General features: G+C 33.0%; 1 protein-coding gene across 3 annotated transcripts; it reads right to left on the reverse strand.

The window, feature by feature from the left end:
* Positions 1–11,173: 11,173 nt before the first annotated feature.
* On the reverse strand, positions 11,174–21,716 carry LOC111283533 (uncharacterized). 3 transcript variants are annotated; one of them, XR_016341003.1, is made up of 27 exons: positions 21,478–21,716; positions 21,160–21,382; positions 20,905–21,041; positions 19,667–19,783; positions 19,423–19,569; positions 18,620–19,257; positions 18,149–18,270; positions 17,949–18,040; positions 17,266–17,485; positions 17,068–17,134; positions 16,559–16,707; positions 16,356–16,426; positions 16,093–16,266; positions 15,923–15,994; positions 15,318–15,419; positions 15,147–15,236; positions 14,732–14,807; positions 14,350–14,446; positions 14,164–14,233; positions 13,860–14,039; positions 13,613–13,735; positions 13,439–13,522; positions 13,071–13,291; positions 12,849–12,987; positions 12,358–12,417; positions 11,750–11,854; positions 11,174–11,498 (listed from the first exon to the last, which is right to left on the reverse strand). XR_016341003.1 is itself a non-coding variant. In XM_089758511.1 (27 exons), exons 1-27 carry the CDS (start codon positions 21,568–21,570, stop codon positions 11,385–11,387), a joined length of 3,747 nt encoding a protein of 1,248 aa, XP_089614637.1. In that variant the 5' UTR covers positions 21,571–21,716; the 3' UTR covers positions 11,174–11,384. The 3 variants fall into 3 exon arrangements, 2 of the variants coding, with proteins under 2 accessions (XP_089614637.1, XP_089614638.1); XM_089758511.1 differs by having other exon boundaries at positions 13,071–13,255; XM_089758512.1 differs by lacking the exon at positions 11,750–11,854 and having other exon boundaries at positions 13,071–13,255.
* Between the last annotated feature and the right edge of the window lie 295 nt (positions 21,717–22,011).

The raw sequence follows: 22,011 nt of genomic DNA on the forward strand, positions 1-22,011 counted from the left end.
ATTTCACATTTGCTAGTAGTTGGCTTCTTTTGCTCAAATAATCTCTCTAAATCAATGTGAATAAGTTCTCAAAATTAAATTCTAAAATTATTGCTATCATTGTCTAAACATTCATCGTTTAAAATTCAAGAATGGGAACAAAAAGTTATAAAAGGTGACAAAGCATGGAACAGTAGTTGAATGAACAAAAAATTTAATGAAATGCATTAACTTACCTTTTATTGAAATGATAACAAGTGAAATCATATTGCAAAAAAGAATTCCTAACATTACTATGAAAAAAATCTTAAAATGACAAGTAGCTTCCAACAGCCTTAACAACCTTTTCAAAATTATGCCCTTATGCAATTAGACGAAAGATTTTTATTAGCATCTTACCCTTCTAATTCGTCGAAGCTCACTAAGCCTTTTTAGATCAAACTTTACACTTTGTGTTTGAAAGCATAGTAGGTTTTAATAGAATGACCTACGTTCCTATTGTAATAATCGCACGTTGCACTAAAATCATATCACTTTGGATAGGGTGGCTTCAATGGTTCTATAATAACTGGAGAGACCAAGTTATTCTTGAAGATTTTTTAGAATAACTCAGTATAGGTCACAGGGATAGGGTCAATTTATGCTTTTTCTTGGTTATCCCGAGATCTTCGTAAACTATTTGCTTGGTTGTTAGGTTTTAAAGCTGATGTAGTGATATGACTAGAATCATATGCAAGTATTTGAAAAGTTGATTGATAAGTTGGTTGTGGATATGGTTGATATGGGTAAGGTGAGATATTATTTCCAGCAGGATAGAATGGGAGATAACCTTGTGGTGGATAAGATTGATATCCCCTGAATTATCTACGAAAGGTCACGACTTGAGCTTCAATATTTTTCTTCTCGAGCACTTTCTTTGTTTCCTCTTCTTTCAACTTACCATTTTTAATGGTATTTTTTAATAATTTCACCTGAAATTACCATATCGATGAAATTCTTTGTGGCATTCCCTATCATCTTTTCATAAAAAAAAGATTTTAAAGTACTGACAAACAACATTGTGATCTCTTTTTTAGTCAGAGAAGGCTGCATCTGAAAAGCGATATCCCATCATTTTTAAGTATACTCTTTAAATGATTCAATCATTTTTTTTCATATTCTGTAAAAAAAATGATCTGGGGCCAAGTATATAATATGTCGGTACTAGTTAATGAAGGCATGGGCCATATCACTCCAAGAACAAATACGAGTCTTGTCCAACTGAACATACCATCTAGCAGTAGAGCTCATAAGGCTATTTTAGAATACATGCATCAATAACTTCTCATTATTAGCATGGGTAGTCATTTTTTGACAGTACATGATAATGTAAGTTTTCGAACACTTTGTACCATCATACTTTTCAAACTCTGGCACTTTGAATTTTGAAGGAATTACTACATTTGGGACTAAACAAAGCCTAGTAGCATCTACTGAACCATAAAAACCAATACTCTCTACGGCCTGTAACCTTTCCTCTAACAGGTTCATCTTTTGTTCAGCTTTTGAGGCTTCTAAAGTCTCTTTCTCCTTGGGTCTCAATTTTTTTATCCTCTGAATCATTCAAATTAAAGACTGGTATTGGTTCTACTATCTTTTTAGTAAAGACAATATTTATGTAGCTTTGGTACTGTCTTGAATTTGAAGCTGACAGTATTTCAAGATATATGTACCTTATTGGATATATGAATCACTATGATGGTAGACCTTATGCTAGTTGAGCTTGATGTGACCCAAAATCAAGAAAAAACAGTGGGTCATCCTCTTTTTGTGAGGGATGGTCTTGTTGGCTAGCATTTTCCTCTATTACCTTCCCCTTGTTTAACTTGTTCAAGGCCTCTAGAATTCTGTTTAATTCCCCTTCAAGCTTTTCTTGGGCTTTCTCTATCCTTTCGAGATGATTGGAATTTTTTTGTTTCATTTATCTGGCTCGAGCTCTTGTGTTGTACTGGTGAGTGAGGTTACTTGGTGAAGCTATCCTTGAACCTTGAACACCATAATTTTGATAAAAAATACAATGATATGTCAATGCATGAATGAAATGTACATTTTTATGGATGAGATAAAAATGATGCAGATGCAGAATGTTACATATGACAATGACAATTATGTATGTTATGATAATGCAAATGCATAAAGTCAAACAATCAAAATAGTTAGATCATAAACTATTTCTTCTTATGTCCTAACTTCATGTTACATTTATCACTAGGTAGGAAAGGCTCTAACCTAAGTTTGGCTTCTTAAGTGTACACTATATACAGAGTTAGGTGATTTTACCCACTAAAGGTTCCCAAATTGTTTCTTATGTCATTGTCCATTATAGACTAGTAAGGTAGTCCAATCCTCGCCCATCACAGGCTACCAACAGAAAAGATTCAATTTGAGTGGAAGTATTTCGCTAGCCACTGTGAAGGTATTAAAACCTCACGAAAGCATAGGTACTTTACTCCCTCTTAAAGGGACGGAGCTCGAGTATAGAGCTCATGTTATGCATATGCATATGAATGACATGGTTAGCAACATAAATAAATAAAATGAATGAAAAAAAATCTTTACATAGAATCTAGTTTTATTAGGCTTTTTGGATAACACAGATTTATTTGCTGGCTTGACTCTCGGCTTGTCCCCAATGAAGTCGTCAAACTGTCATAACGTCTAGATCTGAGAATCTATCGCTAGACATTAACTTGAAGAGTCATCACTAATATTTTTTGTTTAGGTGCAATTGGCCACCTAACTGAATCTGTCCCTTTTTAAGAGAAATTCTAAGTTTGACTTAGGTATCTTTAAAAGGTAGTTCAATATCTGTGAAATTAAAACTAAGTTTGAGAGTATGGTCACGTGTGAGGAAAGTTATAGCACCCTCACAATGCCTATCAGAAGATGGCACCAACTTAATTTCGTGTTATCCAATAAACCTTAAAAATTACTAGGTAATTAATTATTGAAAATTATTCTTAATTAACTCCAATACTTTTAGCAAAAAATTAAGAAAATTTCCTCACCTCATGAGTATACAAGAAAACTGTTGTTTCTTTTGCAAAGGCTTTGTCTTCAGATTATTTAGCATTTAAAAATTTTCAAAGATAGAAAAGGAAAAAAACGTAATTATTCGACTTTTGATATAGATCTTTTTATAAGAAAAACTCATACTTTTATTCAAGAAAAATTGATACTTTTAACTTTTCCTTAAAGCATTTGAAAGTTTTTATTTTCAAGAAAAATTGATTTCAAGAAAAATTGATGCTTTCAATTTTTCTCCAAAAATACTTTTTTTTTAAATTTATTTTCGAGAAAAATTGATACTTTTAACTTTTTCTCAAAAATACCTTTTCAAAATTTTAATTTTCAAGAAAAATTGATACTTTCAACTTTTCCTCAAAAATAATTTTTTTGAAGTTTTTTTTTTTTACTTTTAAGAAAAATTGATACTTTCAACTTTTTCTCAAAAAAATATTTTTTAAAAAATTTTATTTTTAAGAAAAATTGATACTTTCTACTTTTCCTTAAAAGTTTTTTTTTTTGTGAAAAATATTCTTTGAAAAATATACTTTTTATTTATTTATCCTATGTTATTCATTAAAAAAAATTGATTGATAAATAATGAGCAAAATAACACAAAAAAAAAGAAAAAGAATACCAAAACAACTTATAACTCGCCTCAGGGGGCTCGCCACGGCTTGGCTTAACACACAGGAGACAGTTTAGCTTATAGCTCAAATGGCATGGAGCAGACCTGGGACAAAGGATTGGGTTAAGCGACTGGGTCTGACGGCCTACCGGTTGACTTGCGGACCCTTAGAACGGGTCAAGAAGAACCCAGTCTCTCTAGGTAAAATGGCATCGTTTTGTTAAAAAGATAAAAGCTTTCTTTTAAGCTTTCTTCTTCGTTTCACAGATTCTTTCTTTCTTTCTATAATTTTTACTCTATCTCTCTACCCTTAGGAAACTTCACATGTTTCCTGATCCCGATGAGATGCCATTGTCGCCATCATCGCTAGTCACTATCGATCTTGTCACAGATGATTGTTCTAACCCAAATTTTATCTTGAGGTTTGTTTCAATCCCCTCTATCACGTAATCTGCTTGGTTTCTTTAGATTGGATTTGCGTAGATCCGAAATCAAAGTTACGGTCTTCTCTTTATTTTTTGTTGTTCTGGTGGTAGTCACCTTTAGGTAGGTTGCCTTTGTTTTTAACTTTCTTTTCCACTGATTTTAAAGACTCAGGCCCTCTTGAAAATGATTTCAATCGAACCTCGAAACAATCTATTCTCCACTTCTGTCATTTTTTTTTTCGTTTTTGACTTTCTTTAGCTTTTGACCTTGCCTTTGTTTTTTGGACTTTTGCTTGAGCACTTTATTGGCAATAGGTGAATTCTGGCAGGAGATGGATAATGGTTGTATGGTGGAATAAGGTCCGGCTGCTACGGTATCTTCAAGGGTTTTAGGCAAAGTAAAACTAGTTTTTTCCCTTGATGGGATTTTGCTTCTAATTTGCTTTCTTTCCTTCTGGTTTCCCTTTGAATTTTGCTACGTAATCTAATTTTAGGTCTTGACTTTGCATGTTGCAGATGAAATGTGATTGCCGACTATACCCCTGTTTGCTAAATTTTTTATTGCCAACTGTCAATTTAGGCTACCAACGGTTGCTACCTCTTCCTTTTTATGTATTTGGTAGCTGCAAATTATATTTGCTAATGATTCTTAAATGTGCTATATTTTGTGCTTCGAATTTTTTGGGTTCAAAGAGTTGGTGTGGCTTGACTAGGTGGCTATTGGGTTTTTTGGAGTGTCTATGTTCGCTGGGTTGGTGAAAATAGCCAAGAGGTATGGAAATTTGATAAAAGGATTTACCGAGATTTGTTAGGATTTACTAATCTTTCTTTTCTGTTTGTTCCTAATGTGTTTCCTACTCTGATTCCTTGTTACCGTCCATTGCTGTGAATTATAATGATTTATAAAACTATGCTGATAGAGTTTCAGTTCAATTCTGATTAGCATCTAGATAAAAATCATCATAATCACCAAGCCTGATCTTTATCTTTCAACTTTTTTCTCTTTTTTTTTTTAATTAATCAAATAAAAAGAAAAAAAAAGAATACAATAGATAGACCATAAAAATAAAATAAAAAAAAATCTGAAATAAAAATGAATAAAAATCCCTACAATCGAGCTTGGATTGGTCTCAATTGACAAAGAACCCGGGACAAAATGGGGTGTGTACAGCATCCATTGCATCTGAAACATAATATGTGGAACAAGGAAAAACAATTTCATTTTTTGATCTCCTTTGGTTACTCATACCATCACACAATATTTCAATTTGAGTAGTCAATGTCTTTCCTACAAATCTTTTCATTGGAACTGATTTTTGCCTTTATTTTGTACTATTCCAAGAACTTGTTTACCTCAATTAGAAGTTTCAAGAGATGAATTTTCATATATGTCATTATCAAGTGTAACCTCATTCTCAATATCATGTTCATCTAAATCCCTAAACCCCTTCATAAATGTAGCATCCTCCCCAAAAGCTCCACTTAAAAATACACCTGACGAAGGTGCCTATGCATGCTCTTCAGTGGCCACAGTGTCACCAAACACTTGCCACATCAACTCATTCAATCGTGGCTCAATTCCTCTCATCTTAAATATTTTATAATCATTATTTTCCTACATAATTTTCAAATGGCTAAATGTTATCTTCAAAATTCCAAAGATGACTATCGATATGAATTTTAATTAACTTAACAAATTATAATATTGATATAAATAACACTAACTTATACTTTTTTCAGTCCACCATTTTTCAGTTGTATCAATTGTCTTCTTAAAAGGATATCACCCTAAATCTATAAAATTCTTAAGTAACTTAGTCCACAATTTCTACTTTTTTTTAATGTGTCTCACTTATTTTTCAATTTATGTCCTAGATTTAAAAAAGGAAATAACATTTTCCTACCTTTTTGAATTCAGATGAGTTGTCGGTCTATTATCGGTATTTACTTCATTTATGCAAAGTTCACAAAATATCATTGTGAGCTTGTTGTCCCAAGTAGCTTTAGTTGTTAAGATAGTATCACTCTCAACAATATTTCTTGTCTTCACCATTTATTATTATTTCAATTTTAATAAATTATTCATCAGATTATTTCAAACATAACATATTAGTAGGAAATAAACTAATATCAAATTCAACAAAGAAAGACAGAACCAACATAAAGGGAAAAAAGTGGTTTATATTCATCAAGTAAAAAGAACACTCTTTTTAATGCATTCATAGAAACAAAGGCAACATAAAGAGAACTTTGAGTTGTGAAACATGATAGAGAATATAAGGTAGCATATGATTGTGCTTCAATAATAGAACATGGTTAGTGTCTCCAAATTTTTAGTCTCCCTATCAGCACTGGAGAAACAGTATCCTAAAAACATGAGAAACAGTATCCAATTGTGGGATATTACTTTATCATAAACTAGCCAAAGTTGTAATTGAAAAAACTATGCTCAAAGCCCTTAAACTAACATTTAACTCTTACATGAGCAAATTCTATTGGAGTAGCTTAAAACGTCCAAACTACAGGTAAATTGTAATTTTTTTTAGTAGTTTGGGACTTTTGACATAAAGTCTAATGACTATAAAAAAAGCAATTAAGACTTTAAAAGCTTGCTCTTATGTAAAGGTCATATTTTTAGCAATTAAATAATTGTAATTAACATTTTTTTTTTGGTTTAATATTTTATTTTCATGAGCAAAAGGCTATTCCAAAAAATGAGACTCTACCACTATAGTGATACCAATCTAGGTTTAACCATCAGTATGAGGAAGAAATTTATTGGAAATTGAAACATAATAGAAAAGAACATCATAACTATAGCTTTTGCTTTGTTTGATATCTAATATTTCTTTCTTTATAGTTTTTTTTTTTTTTTAAATAAGTATTATTCTTTTGAGCAACTTAATAAATCAGAGGCAAGTAGGTTCACCTTATCCAGTCAATAAAACAATTTGAAAATCATAAGAATGTTAGGCAAATAAATGAGAATAATTAACAACACAAGATTAGCATAGAAAATGCTCAGTTTTTTTATTATCAATAATGGAAATGTATATTCTCATGTGTTCAATTTATTTCGAAACAGAAACTAAGATTTAAAAGACCATTTTAGATATTTAAAGGCAGGAACTCATTAGGTCTAAGATGGTAGGCTTTTTCCATTTTTATTTTTCTTGTATAAAGAAGTAAATACTTCTAAAGGGATCCAATCATATACAACCAAATTTATTCGCATCAAAATTATATAATAAATACTTGAGACGAGAAATCTCTGGCTAGGGATTAATGAACTAAAGCCTCATTAGACTATAGAGTTATTTCCTAACTTAGAGTTTATCAAAATCTTTATTTTTTAATAAGGATACTTTTAATCTTTATTTCATAAGTAGGATAATTTAGCCACATCAATGCCATGTCATTGTCTACGTGGCATCGAACTTGTATTACTATATTTCATTGTCAGCATTTTGAATTTCTGATTGTTACATTCATGTTCTAATTACTATCCTTAATCCCCATTTTCTATCTCTCTCTTGTAAAAAAAAAAAATTCAAAATCTCTAACAAAAATTTTTTTTTTTGTGCCAAAACTATTTTCAAAAAGAGACAACTAACTACTATTGATTTGAAGTTCATTTTTCTTCTCAAATTAAATTGCTATTTTACGCATACAAATTTATTTGGAGGTATGGGCTTCGTATTTTAATTTAGAAGTTTTTGTTAAGTCTAAGAAGTATGTTGGTTCCCATTTGATTATTGTGTCTGATTCTTTAGTGGCTCTTAAATGGTGTTGTAAGATGGAATCTAGACCTTGAAAAATATGGCCCTTCGTGAATCAAATTGATTATTTATGTTCAATGTGTGAAGTCAACTTTTTGAAGATTTATAGAGAGGTAAACAATTAGGTTGATTCTTTAGCTAAAACAACGATTTACAGAGTTTAGAATTTTATTGCTTTAGGTAAGATGTATTCTTTTTGTTGCTGGTTAGGACCAATTCTGCATTCTGGTTTATTCTTTATCTGCTGCAGGGGATGGTTATTTGGGCTTTATTTTATTCTGGTTTGTCTTGTCAATGTCAAGTTGTATCTTGACTTGATGATTAGGATGAAACTAAGAATATATACTCTATTCCATGTGTTATAATTTCCTAATGAATAAAATTTTGGTTTTAATGATTTACAATACTAATTTATTTCAAAACATTTTAAGTCCTATGAAATTTTAGATTTTAATTGAGTTGCAATATGGTCTTGTTCATATAAAAAAAAGTAAAATAATTAAATTAAATTTATTCATGAAAAATCTTGACACTTCATCTTTCACCCATGTTACAAAATATAGATGATAAAATATTTGAATGCAGAAGTAATACACAGTGGCATTTCATGAACAAACAAAACCTAATTGAAATAAATAGATAATAAGAAGTGGCAGTTAGCAACAAAAAACCAAGGAGATAAACATAGTTATATTTTTTTTCTCTCTAATTAGGTTTTACTTGGTTTAAAATGTCTTAATAAAGGAAATAAGTTGAAAAGTACCTTATTTTGGTAAAAAAGATTTTAAATTATCCTTGTTAAGGAAAAAAACTCTTAGACTAAATATTTCTATTTCTTAAAGAGTATAGAACTCTTTCCCATTAACAGAATAAAACAGAAAAATCTAAAGCAATCTTGATTTTGGGTAAAAAAAAAAAAAGATCATACCTTTTAATGCTTACAACCTTATTCATCGAACAACTTCAAACCAACAATAGCTTTGATGAAGTCGAAAGAAGCAAGGAAATGGAACAAGTGATAGCAAGAAGGGGGCAATATGGAGAAAGAGGCAATTTAAGGCTAGGAATTTATGATGGTGATAGAAAATGGGAAAAGAGAAAAATAAGTGAAAAAAAAAATCAAATTTTGGGTTTTTTTGTAAATATAAACTCATTTAAGGGCATAATTAGAATGGATAAAAAATAATAGGGATAAAAAAGACTTGTTGGGATACCAACTATCCACTAAACCCCCAAAGGTCTAGTCTTCAACTAGTGTATCAATGCAATTAAGATAAGCAAACTCACTATCACTGATGTTATCCAAATATGAATCATAGTGAGATTGTGAGGGGGAAAGGGGAAGAAAATGTAACACACCGAAGATTTAGTTAAATCCAAATAAGGCCTTAATCTCACATAACTCAAATGGGCAATTACATTTTTTCGTCCTATTCTTTTACATTGCTTTTTTTTTTTTTTTTTCAGCTGTTTATATTTTTCACTTCATTCATATGTTAATCCTATTCTAGGTTTCCTCGTGCCTCCCACCTCAAAGTTTTTAATTATAAACATAAAACTTTGATCTCTTCCAACATGCTTAGCCTATGAAATCAAAACTTCTCTACTACAAAACACATACACCACATATTTAACTTATTACATCTATACAAATTAACATTCTATACCTTCCAATAATACTAAATCTCAAAAATATAATCTTACCTCTTTCAAAATAAATGAATCTGTGTAATTATATCTAGTATCTAAATTGTCTTGTGACTAATCTCACTATATTAGTGCAATTTTCAAATTGATCTACATATCATAATATGTTAAAAAATTATAATTAGAAGAAACATACAGTTTTCATAAAGTTATGATATATTTTTGAAATTTCATTTCTGAAAATTATAATGAATTTTTGAAAAATCATTTCCGAATAAAAATTGTTCAAAAAATACATCATAATTTTCAAAACTCTGTTTTAAAAAATTATGTTGTATTCTTAAAAATAAATTTTTGTAAACATAAAAATATCATACTCGAATGGGATGAGATTTCATAACCTCGTCAAGGTCATCTTCTCCATTATTGTTTCTCATTTCTTTATCCATTTTTATACGATTTGCAGGATTTAACAAAGATTTCAAAAATGTCATTTTGGTTTTAAAAATTTAAGGTTTAGTGTCTAAGAAAGAAGAATGAAAATAAGAAAAAAAGGAAAAAAAAAAAGAGAGAGGTGGGCATATGAGGTGTATGAGAGTAATTTTGTAATTTATTAAAAAATAAAAGTTATATTTATTATATGGATATTTTTAGAAGAAAATTTATGAAATATAACGAGCGGTTTTTGTAGTATATTTAAAACACCTTGTGTCATTTCAAATTCCGCATTACTCATTATCCTTTTTTTTTTTTTTTTTTGTTGCCAAAATGACTCGTTACCGTTTAAAGATACTTTATTCAGATAAGTTGTTACAAACCCAAGCATATCATTATAATTATTAATTACAATTAATTATGATTCAACATTATGTAAAATTCATAAAAAAAATTTATTTAATTATAACACAATTAATCATTTACATTTTAAAATCGTGTAAGATCCATAAAAAATAATAATAATAATAATTTAAGACTTTACCCACACTTTTTAAGTGAAACGCTCTCCCTACAAATACTAGTTGAAATGAATTCCATTCCAAACTTTACTCCATTTCTCATAACCAACAAACCAACATGACAGTTTGTCAGTTTCAACACATACCACTCAACCTCTACTCAGCAGTTACCACACATAACGAAAATAAAAAAAAGGTGTAAAACAACAACAAAGTGCGTATCCAAAATAACTACTAGTAGTTACCTCTACAAAGTAAGACCAACGTCAACACAACAAGATAATGTCTCGTTTTGCAACCAACTATGAGCATTCCTTGCAAAACTCAACCCCTCTCCATCCCAACCCGGATCATATCACCTATAATAATTGTAAAATCCACCAAAATATTATGTTGAATCTACACTTAAGTGATGAACTCCTACATAATTATTATTTGTGATTAGACATCTGACTAATCACTGTAAGATTATGGTAAAAATATTTGAAGGCGAAATATTCCCATCCCAACACACCCCCAAAAGAAAAAAATAAAAACATAAAAACAAAGGTAGTTGGGGGGTTTTGTTTGCTAACCTTTGCAGCAAAGGAATATTTATTTCATTTCGAAGGAATGACAAGGAATTACTTAAATTGATCTTGTTACTTGTATGTACAGGCAGAGGCCATGGTGACACAGAAAGTCAAACAGGCAAGGAATGATGGGAATGGAAAATGATTTGAATAAAGTTAACCTGCTTTGATAAATATCGCAAAAGTTGCTAACAGAAAGATTGTGAAAATTTCAGAAGACCTATATACTATAAATACAAGTAAGCCGGGACCTGCTTTGGAATTCCACAAACAGGTCTCTCAACTAGGCCACCTTTTATGGTGACGTTGAAGAATGAAATGAAAAAGGAATGCTATACACAAAGATACCTCCTCTACATGAAGTAGCTCAGAGGTTTCCTCTTTCTTGATCCACCTTCTCCATATAACTCATTCCATTGAACAAGCTCACTCATATTTGTAGACTCTGATGACACACTTGCACAAACCTGCATTATAGACAATCAATTAGAAACCAAAAATAAACCACAGCCTTTTTCACAGAACATTCCATTCAATGTATGCCAATTTCTGTGCTCCAAATCAATCTATTTTACAAATATAATGTGTTAATATATGCTCCACACCCACAACCACACACCAAGGAAATCCAAGAAAAAATTAGACTTCTGAGATTTCAATGGATAATCAACAAAACTAAAAGCTCTAAATATATAATGGTTAAGACCATGTATGTTACCTGCTCATGTGCATATTTAAAATCATCCATTTTCAGAGGACGAATGTCAGAACTGCTATACAAAGACGGTAAAGGTCTATTCTCAGCCAGTGCCAAAGCTCTCTCCTGTCACCAAAGTATCATTTATTTCAGTTCTTCAAGATCATTAGGATATACGTAGTGGAAGGATTCATCATTCTAAATTGCAGATGATATGTTACCCCTGAATTAGTACTTATATTTTTTACTTAAAAAATGATATAATTCTAAAACAACATAATAAGAGATTGTTTCCTTCTCTTATCATCCCTTTACCCACAAGGTGGGCATCATAAAGAATTGATTCATCAAGAAAATCCAGATATTAGCAAATATTTTATCTTCTTGGCCTATGAGATGAAGGTAGTCAAGCACCCACTCCAAACAATTGCATAGAATAATACTTAGTCAAAATATGTAACTACTTGCCACCAGCAAATAAAATAGCATCAGGATATGTAATGTCCCGTAGAGCATCTACATGACAGATTCACCAATTTTTTTGCACCATTTGCAAAACCAATATAGTTTATATATGCCAGTAGCTGCAAACTTAGAATAGAACATTTAAACTAAAATGTCAAACTGACCTTCTTTTCCTTCTCCAAAATTTCTCGTATGGGACAATGTGCAGCAGTCACGCAAAGGTTCTGAAATCAGAAAACTTCATTAGTGAAATAAGCATAGCCAATTGGCCAAAAAAAAAACAAAACATAGGTTAAGATAAAGCCACTTAACCCATTAAAAAGCTTCAATTTGATTTTGAATAAAAGTCATAATATGACTCAGTTAATAGGAATAGGGAAGCCTTGCTAATAAACCTCGATGAGTTAAAATATTATTTTTAGAGGAAAAACAAGGTTCAAAACTAGTTTATGCCAGAATTATTGCTACTCTAGTACAGATGAAAATTCATTACGAATCAATGTTTAGCTAGAAGAGAAAATGACCAAGCTTGTTCAATTTAGTATTAGCATGTGATTTGCAATTGACCTACTTCTTTCCTTCTTTGGTTCACAAACACCCCTTTAAATTTTCAAACAAGGACATTTAAATCATTTAAAAAGGTGGAAAAATAAACCTTTAGGTCACTTCCAGAATATCCATCAGTCATATATGCAATAGCTTCCAAATCAACATTGGCTGACAATTCCTCTTTGGCTAATATAACTCTTAGAATCTTTTCTCTGTTTGAAGCATCTGGCAAATAAACCATCAATCTGCACATCATTTAACGGGGAAGTCATGCTGCTTATCATAAGTTCAGAGTAAAGCATCTCAAAAAACAACACAAGAAAGTTACCTTCGAGGAAGCCTCCGGATGACAGCCTCATCAAGGTCAAACGGCCGGTTTGTAGCAGCAAGAACCAACACTCGTTCTTTATCCTTTGTACGAAGACCATCCCAATTTACCATAAATTCATTCTTCATTTTACGCATAGCCTCATGTTCACCTGGATTCTCCCGTCTTCCTAACATGCTATCAACCTAAAATAACTACCCAAGTCAATAAACCTACATATCCTATTCAAGAAACAGGAATAAGAACATGAAAACAATAAGGGAAAGGCAAGGAAATATCAGGCAATTAATTTTGGAAAAGAACAAAAAGCACAAAAAAAAAAAAAAGGAATGAAAAAATAGGATAATTTACATATAAGTTGAACAAACCTCATCAACAAAAACAACACTAGGAGCAATTTTACTGGCAAGAGAGAAAACGGCTTTAACATACTTCTCTCCTTCACCAAACCACTGCAAGACATACAAAAATGTCATATACATCTATCAAAAGGAAAATCTAATAAAAAGGTACATGCCACAGTTTCTACACACTCAAAATACCTTAGAAGTAATGCTGGACATTGATATGTTAATAAAGTTTGCACCGGCTTCAGTTGCAACAGCCTTGGCAAGCATTGTTTTTCCAGTACCAGGAGGCCCAAACAGCAATATTCCTTTACAGGGCTGCAAAAGCAATAACATAGAAAAGAAAATAATAAAAATATGGGATTTACTTTTAAAATGCACAATTCCCATTAACATGATAAAGCAAAACTACATATTGAGATATATGCATAATTAAGTCAACCTTTGTCAACTGTCCCTTGTAAAACAATTCAGGCCTTTGAAGGGGAAGCATCACCAATTCCTTCAAGGTGTCCTTGACATTCTCAAGGGCTCCAATATCATCAAAAGTAACCCCAATATCACTTGGTGGAATAACATCTGCAAGAAGTTTCTTCTCAAAGTCATTCTCAGTGACCACATCCTGAAAATAAGAAAAATTAAATGTAATTCAATAGCATACTAAATTTCTAACCAGAAAGACCATGGGCAACTGTAGCAGGGACAATGACTACACATAGAACCAAAGAGAAAGAAGACAACTGTACCTTAAGTGATTTTTTCAAGCTTTTGCTTTCACTTTGAATGCCTCTTAAAATATTCAGCCCATATGTGATGCTGCAACAGAAAATAGCACAAGAACAAAATGGAGAAACATTTAGTACATAAATTTCATGCTTTTCTTTTTAACATTTCAAATATGTAGATTACAATAAATGAAGAGAATATAAAACCTTTCAGTCGAAACTAGAAGTTTAGCATCTTTCACCAAAGCTTCTGAAGAATGCATGAAGTGGTGACTTAGTGCCCAACCTACCACTTTCTCCACACCTATAATAATAGAAAAGGTACAAAATTAGTAATATTAACGCAAAAGATTGTACAAGATTTTACTACTACCTCCTTCCTAGAAGTATAATCCTGTCTTTCGAATTTTAGAGGGAAAAGTTTAATATATTTGACAACCTTTAATTTAAAAAAAAAAAAAAGTCCAGCAAATCTTTCATATATTTATATACACAATCATAAAAATGTTAAAAATTAAGAAAAAAAGGAATATAAATTTTTTATGGAGTACGACAGTATGTATATAATAAGACGTTCAAGGATACTAACTCTCATTGGTAAAGGTTTGATCTTTAATGCAAAGGGTTTCGAGATCAGGGCAATCCAAACCATTTCGATTGAGAACCTGCTAGCATAAAACTGTTATGAAAATCTCCAAAAAGAGACTAGTACCTCCAATTTTCAAATAAATGAACGGTTTATGAATTTCTAAGTACAAAAAGGACTCAGAAGGCAACTTCTGTCAGTTTTTTGGGAAAGGAGAGGATTATTTTTATTATAACCTTCAGCTTTCTTGAAGTTCCTTGTCACATTAGGTTAATTATCCTACACTTACAAGAGGGTTTTACCAAGGTCAGGAAAGTAAGCCACTTTCAGGCAATGTTTACAGACAGAAGCTCCGACTGGCATGCGGAAACAGAGTGCAAAACTGGAAAGAACAAAGCACAATTACAGCGTTACTCACTGAACGAATGCTAACAATGTTTGACTGGGCTTTAAGAGTTTCAATGTCACGTTCCAACTGTTGCTTCCAGTCCAAAAGTAAAGCTTCATCCTGACATGATTCAGGAATATCAAATTAAATATTTCGATATTCGTAGCAGGATAACTGATGCAGAAACTGATATAAACATACCTGAGGCAACTGGATTGTCACTTTGTTAGGGAAAAGCCGAGTAACTTGTTTCATGGTTTTAGGTGTTTCTTTGCTCCTGTCATGAAGTCTACCAAAATTATCCTGCATAAGAACGATTCCAAAATCAGGTGTGTTCTTGGAATGAGATAATTAAGTGAGGAAAGAGGAGAATGCTAGAAAAAAATGCACTATGGATGTAATTGCAAGACGTGTGAGGACCCACTAGGAACAGAGTCACTTCAGCGTCATTTAAGTAATAAAAGCTTAAGTGAGAAGCATATCTAGGCGTGCTAGGTGTGGATTGCATCATGTAAAATTCAAGTGAGGAACACATCTAAAATTTTTAGAGGTAATCATGCTACAATTCCAGAAAATATCAGAGTATTCAAATTCAGACTATAAACCTTGAAACATTAGCACATGTTTTTCCATATGCTCCTTTTGAAGGTCAACATAAGTAGAGAGTTAGAAACCACTAAGACAGTCAAGTATATATACATATAAATTTACACAGTAGTACCATGAAACTCAGAGCAGTCTGTCAGAAAGCTCCATCTTTCAAGTAAAAGAAATATTAGGCAAAAGAAAAATTCGACTTGACTTACTGGAAAACCAAGGTCAAGTAAAGCAGTCTGGTTGGCTCCAAACTTAGTGAACAAAAGGCCACCAGGATGAGACTGCAGAAACACAAAATTGCCACCATCAAACAGTTAAAATACTTCATACAGCATAAAAGAATGAAGCATCACTAAATAAAACCTAGTAGGTTGCTTACTTTTTCTTTACGATTATCAATCTGGGTTTGAGAACCAATTACTACAACATTAGCTACCAAATTCTCAACCTTACTCTTCAAGGAAGTATACACATCTGTATTTCCAGCCATAGACTTCTCTATGTCTTTCAAAAACAATATCAAGGGACTGCTTTTGCTTGCATTCAATGCAACCTATAAAAGTGAGACAATTCAGAGCTAAATACTTAAAATTGTGAACATTGTAAAAAAATAGCTCTCATGCATTAATCAATGACATTTACCTCAAAAAGCTCATTAACAGCCAGTTTGTCAACATCATCACCTCCAGAACTATCCAAGCAAAGTGAGCTTGCTGTAGAGTGAAAATAAAATGGTAAGCAAAGTGAGCATATAGAGTGAAACATAATGGGTAAGATTGGATAACAGTCCACAATAAATTATAAAAGATGTTAAATTAATGCAAGAAATGGGCATAAGAGGTCACCAGCACAGAAGAAACCATGATCTTCTTCACAAAGCCCACCAAGGTCATTGCCCTCAGGAATAGATCTGTCAAATCTGACCCCAATTTTTGAGGCACCATTTTCTTCAAAAGCAAGGACTACTTTGCCCCGAAAGCCAATTGTCGGTCCCCTACACAGAACAGAAAATTACTCAAAAACTTTAGCAAAACATAATGAATACAGTAATAAAACTTATCCCTTGAAAGTTTACATGTTATTACCACCATGCCAACACTAGCATCAAAATTCTTAAAAACAAATATAAAAATCTCAAATAACTATGGTATCAATACCTACAGTCAAATTGGATCATCAATCCATGCCATATAATCATAGCATGTATGTGGCATATGCTTGCAAGGACAGGCAAAACAAGATTAACTCTAAATTTAAATTTTGAATTACAGAAAAAGGTACTTGCTATTAAAGAGAGAATAGACCAATGGCTAATCTAACCTGTAGATTATACAAAATATTGCACAAACAATACCTTAAAGCAGGTTGTAGAGAGGAAAATCCAGAAGGTGGTGTGGCACCTACGAACTTTACCCTGTCACCTGAAAATTTTAATTTAATTATTTCAGTTAGAAGTTGTTAAAGTTCCATCAACAAATTAACTATTTAGAAAGCTATGGCATTACTAATAACAAAGCCACCTCTCCTCTATTATCGCAAAGAAATGGCATACCTTTCTTAAATGTATAGTTTTTAGATGTTGCAGTAGATACTTCTTGCTTTGGCAAAGCTTGGGAGCTCAGTGAAGAACCACCTATTATATCAGCTTCAATGCTAGAAGTTGGTCTCTTCTGCTGCAAAGCAGCAGCCTGTACAGCTCTTTTGGCATATACAGGTGCCCTTTCAGCCCTTGAAGTTTCTTTCACAGCATCTGTTTCTTTTGATGTTGATCCCTGGATATATTGGAAAGAAAATAATAGAAGATAAGATGCCGAAAAAATGTTCAGACATTTAGATAACCCCCCCCCCCCCCCCCCCAAAAAAAAAAATTGTTCAACCATGAGAAAGTAAACAAGACTCAACAAATATCTAGCTTAAGAAGACGTTAAAACACAATATTCCTAAGGAACTTCCAACCAGAGTTTTGACACATTTTTGCTTCAAATTAAAAAGAAACTTTAGCCATTTACATGTTTGGTAAGGTAGAATTGCAATCTACAACAATAACAATAATTATAGACTCCAACAAACTTCCCATGATCCCATAGATATTAAACATCTGCACAAAATTTCCAAAGGAATGATATAGAAAAAATGAAGTAGGAAGCATGCAAACTGCAGTTTCAACCCCATCTTTCTTTCATAATATGCGATTGGCAGCAAATCAAAACATTTTAAGGAGTGAAGGAAGCATACTCCAGGCAACAGAAGAGAATCAACAATTAGCAATCTAGCACCAAAATGTTTAGCAAGTGCCTTTGCCAAAGTCTCCTGATATATTTCTGAACCTATACATAACAAAGGCAGTTGAAAACTCTCATCAGGGAGTAGAAAGAGCAAAGAAGAAGAAATAGACATTGTTTACATGGCAAATTAACAGAAAACGGTATTCATACCTGCAGGACCAGATAGTAATATTCGGGGACTCATGGTAGGAAGATCTGAGGCATACTTTGCAAATTTATTACACTTTAAATGCACATAGGTTGAGGCTATCAAAACAGTCTTCGTTGCATCACTGTCACAATGGAAATTTTCAAGTAAAATTAATCAGAACTCCCCAATGATCCAAATCCAGTAAAATATGCAGTGAACTAGGTACAACAAATGCAGAAGACACATTTTCTGTATTAGGCAGCAACAAAATGAACTCTATTTTCTGTCTCTTGCAATATTGGGTGGTCAACATTTACGGCATAACAAATGTATGGACTTGCAAATAAGCAGAAAAGTGGATAGGCAGAATAGGTAAAAGCAATAATCCAAATTAGGTCTCCCAAAATATAGACCTAAGGAAGGACCAAATATGTTTCCTATATAATATCAATATGCAAGACCCAATTAAGAGTAGACAGCACAAGATTTACCTCAAATAATATGGGAAATTTTCAAATGAAACTTTTATATTGTCCGGATTGAGAATGCCTTCCCGTAAACTATCTTTAAATGCTTCACGCTTACTTGATATCAAAGCCGTAGGAGGTTCAAATTCCTTAAGCATCTCTCTTATCTCCCTTTGCTCATCCAGAACCTTGGCAATGCTGCCACTAATATCAAAGTCAGTAGATGTACCAGCGAGGATATGCAATAATGGCCTTAAAGGGTAAGCTGCCCCAGGGATCTTTGTATTCTCAGCAGCCATACTACCATCCAAAGCACGTCTATCAAGATTAGTGGGGTTTTCATTGGCAGTATCAGGTGAATGAGAAACAGTTTTCTCTCTTGAAGAAGCAGTTGCTGGATCAGTATTACTAGCACTGTCCTTCATGTCCATTTCTGGAACACAGTCATCTGACATGTCACAACCAGAAGGTTGAGTGGACATCTCTGAATTTTCATTTGTGGACAAAGAGGCCACTATTGTTGCTGCCCCAGCAACAGCCGATGGGTCCCCTGATCGTGCCTCAATAATCCCTTTTATAGGAGCAGTCTGGGCTTCTAAAAGGCTTACAGAAGAAGTTATGCCTGGTGCAGCTAAGTTATCATTGGTGAGCTGCTGAAAAATCTAAGTTTCCATTTAGGAATTAAAACAGTTCTGAGATTGAATAAATATTATAATTGAATAATGAAACATGCAGGAAGAATAACACACAGATTTTCATTTAGGAGGGAGAGGAACATCAATATTGTAAAAAAAAAATGGGTTGGACATGTTAAAGAAAAAGGATACGTAAGCATGATTTCCAGTACTAGTGAAAATCAGTTCATCGCCTGCATTCAGAATTAAACTATTATTTTTATGGTAAATTCTCCCATTAACCTGGACAGAGCCTTTTCCTCCAGTAACTTCTAGCAAGGCAATAGAAGTGCCATTGCTCTACATTGGAAAAAAAAAAGAAAATCAGCACTCTCATAGACACGCAATAAAAATTACAAGCAAAAAGTTTGCAAATAAGTACTGCAAAGATCCATACCTCTATGTGCTTCACTTTGCACAAAACAGTGCTAACATTGGGATCTTTAAGACATAAGTTACACTGACGGCTTTGACCAACAGTGTATAGTGTGCCACACATGACCAAGTGAGGATTCTGGGGATGAATTGAACATTAATCAGAATCTGAAGCACAATAGTTTAGCATGAAAACAACCATTAAGCATCAGTTGATTAGCTTGTGACTTGGTGGTAAATCCTTCCTTAAGGAAGTTTAGAGTCAAGGGTTGGCATCTAGGCATTGGAACACAATGCGTAAAGAGATGACAAAGGAATACCCCAAGACTAACCAAGCCAATGGATTAAATAATAAGCTGATGAGATTCAGCTTTGGAAGATACCAAAAAGCAAAGAAAAGGAAAAAAAAAAAAAAAAAAAGCTTCCCCAATATTGTTTTCTAAACTAAGAAAAAATTATTTGATCTTTTTGGATAGAAAACAGAGGGATATAAATTACCTATTTCTTCCATTCCATGGTTTAGAAGGAAATGACAACTCAAAGAGGATCAGACCTCACTGCGACAGCCTAAAAATAATTTTCCTGCCAATTTGCCGAGTACAAAAATGGCATTTGTAGCATGGGAGGAATTTTGGCAATAAATGAATATCTTCAAATCCAGTACAAATAATAAAGTTTCCTAACCTAACAATAACAAAGCCTTCTCCCTCAAATTGACAATCTTTTAGCTGAAGGCCGGTATGTTTTCAGAACCCAAGCATATCATTGCCAAAACAGCAGGTCCTTTGTTAAACATTTCAAGGCATCCAGAATTCACATCTAAAAATTCTTAAAGTCAAGAATGGTGCTTGCCAAATAGACCAACAAGGGAGAAATGATACACCCGTTCACCTTAAATGACTTCGGATCTTCTCTGCAATGGAAAACTTCCAGTTCATTCCGAGTCCAAGTCTCTTAGGGTGATATAAATTTTCCTATAGTCCTATACCAATTATCAACTCCCAGATTCCACTCCACGATTGGAATATCATTGTTCTAGCCACAAATCATGTAGTAAGATTTCATTGATATCCAAAATTTTAAAATCCATCAGCCATTAACAATTCTTGGAACAAAAGCCCTTTTTTTTTTGTTTCACTTATTGACTAAAAGACCAATAATTCTGATAAGAACTTCTTTCCATACCCGATCAAACACAGAGATTAGGAACCAAAAGTCAGCCGGTAACTAAAATAAAGAACAAAAATTCAGAAAACATACCCGAGAGTGCTGGGAAAGAAGCTTTCCCCACGGCCCTTTAGAACCTGATTTCGCTGGTTTTGTTGGCCTCTTCTTAACCCGACCAGTAAACCCTGCACCAACCGCCTTCCCTTTCTCCACATCCATAATAGCTTCACCTAAATAACCAAAACAAACCCCACATCAAAACCCCATAAAAAACCCTAACCAACCCAGCAAAAAAAAAAAAAAATAGAACCTCAAAAACGCAAGAAAGAAGTCAATCGAGGATCGCACCTACGGATCGCGGAGACAACAATGTAGCGTTCTCCACACCAGCATCGGCAGACTTATCTGGGACAGACACATCAGATGCCTTAGCTGCATCAGATACCCGCAGATCAGGCCGGAGTTCCGTTACCTTTGAGTCTGACCCGGATTCCTTAGGCGGGCCTAGAGCTTCGTTAAGCGGTCCAGAAACCGCAGCTCCATTGCTTGATGACGACGCCGGCTCAGATACCTAAAGAAAGAAAAATCAGCCTCAGATTCAAATCTAAAAAGAAGGAAAAGATTTTGACACGCATGCAAATTAAAAATGCTAATAAAAGATAGGACCTTGGATCGTTTACTAGAGGTAGTAGGAGGGGATTTAACGGGAATGGAAAGGGGGCGTTTGGAGGAGGAGGAGCTCCGTCGCGTTTCAACCATCTTCTTGAGAAAGGGAAGGGGTTTGGGGTTTTCTCTGATCCGAAAAAGAAACGACCTTGGAGGAAAAACGAGAAATGAAGGAGAGAATCAGGGAGAAGAGACAAGATAACAGAACAGAGAAATAGGATGAATGATTGCAGGAGATCAGTTATCGAAGTTACTGTGCGCCTATTATTTATATGTAATAAAAATTAAGGGTAATTAAATAGGGATTATTATATTATTATTATTTTTTATTTTATTGGATTTAATTTTTGGAAGTAATAATGCTTAGGAGACCGTGAAATCGGATGTTTGGTTGTGTTAATTGGGATAACAAAAATGACACGTGTGTAATTTATTTTTATACAAATCAATTATAAATGTTCAAATTTAAATTCATAATTATTAAACGTTAATTGTTCTAAAAGATGTTATTTGCCTTAAAATGAGGATAAGAAT

The sequence above is a fragment of the Durio zibethinus genome, chromosome 3, assembly GCF_047325235.1.
Source record: "Durio zibethinus cultivar Kanyao isolate XHJ-2024 chromosome 3, ASM4732523v1, whole genome shotgun sequence".
Lineage (NCBI taxonomy): Eukaryota > Viridiplantae > Streptophyta > Magnoliopsida > Malvales > Malvaceae > Durio > Durio zibethinus.

Bases quoted from the DNA above. Each gene is read 5' to 3' on its own strand.
- LOC111283533 (XM_089758511.1), bottom strand. From the start codon at position 21,570: ATGGTTGAAACGCGACGGAGCTCCTCCTCCTCCAAACGCCCCCTTTCC. The intron at 14,447-14,731 runs GTTAGTATCCTT...CTATTATTATAG, and splicing joins TCAAACCTTTACCAATGAGA to GTGTGGAGAAAGTGGTAGGT. The intron at 12,418-12,848 runs GTTTATTTTTCC...TTCTGATTTCAG, and splicing joins ATTCTGGAAGTGACCTAAAG to AACCTTTGCGTGACTGCTGC.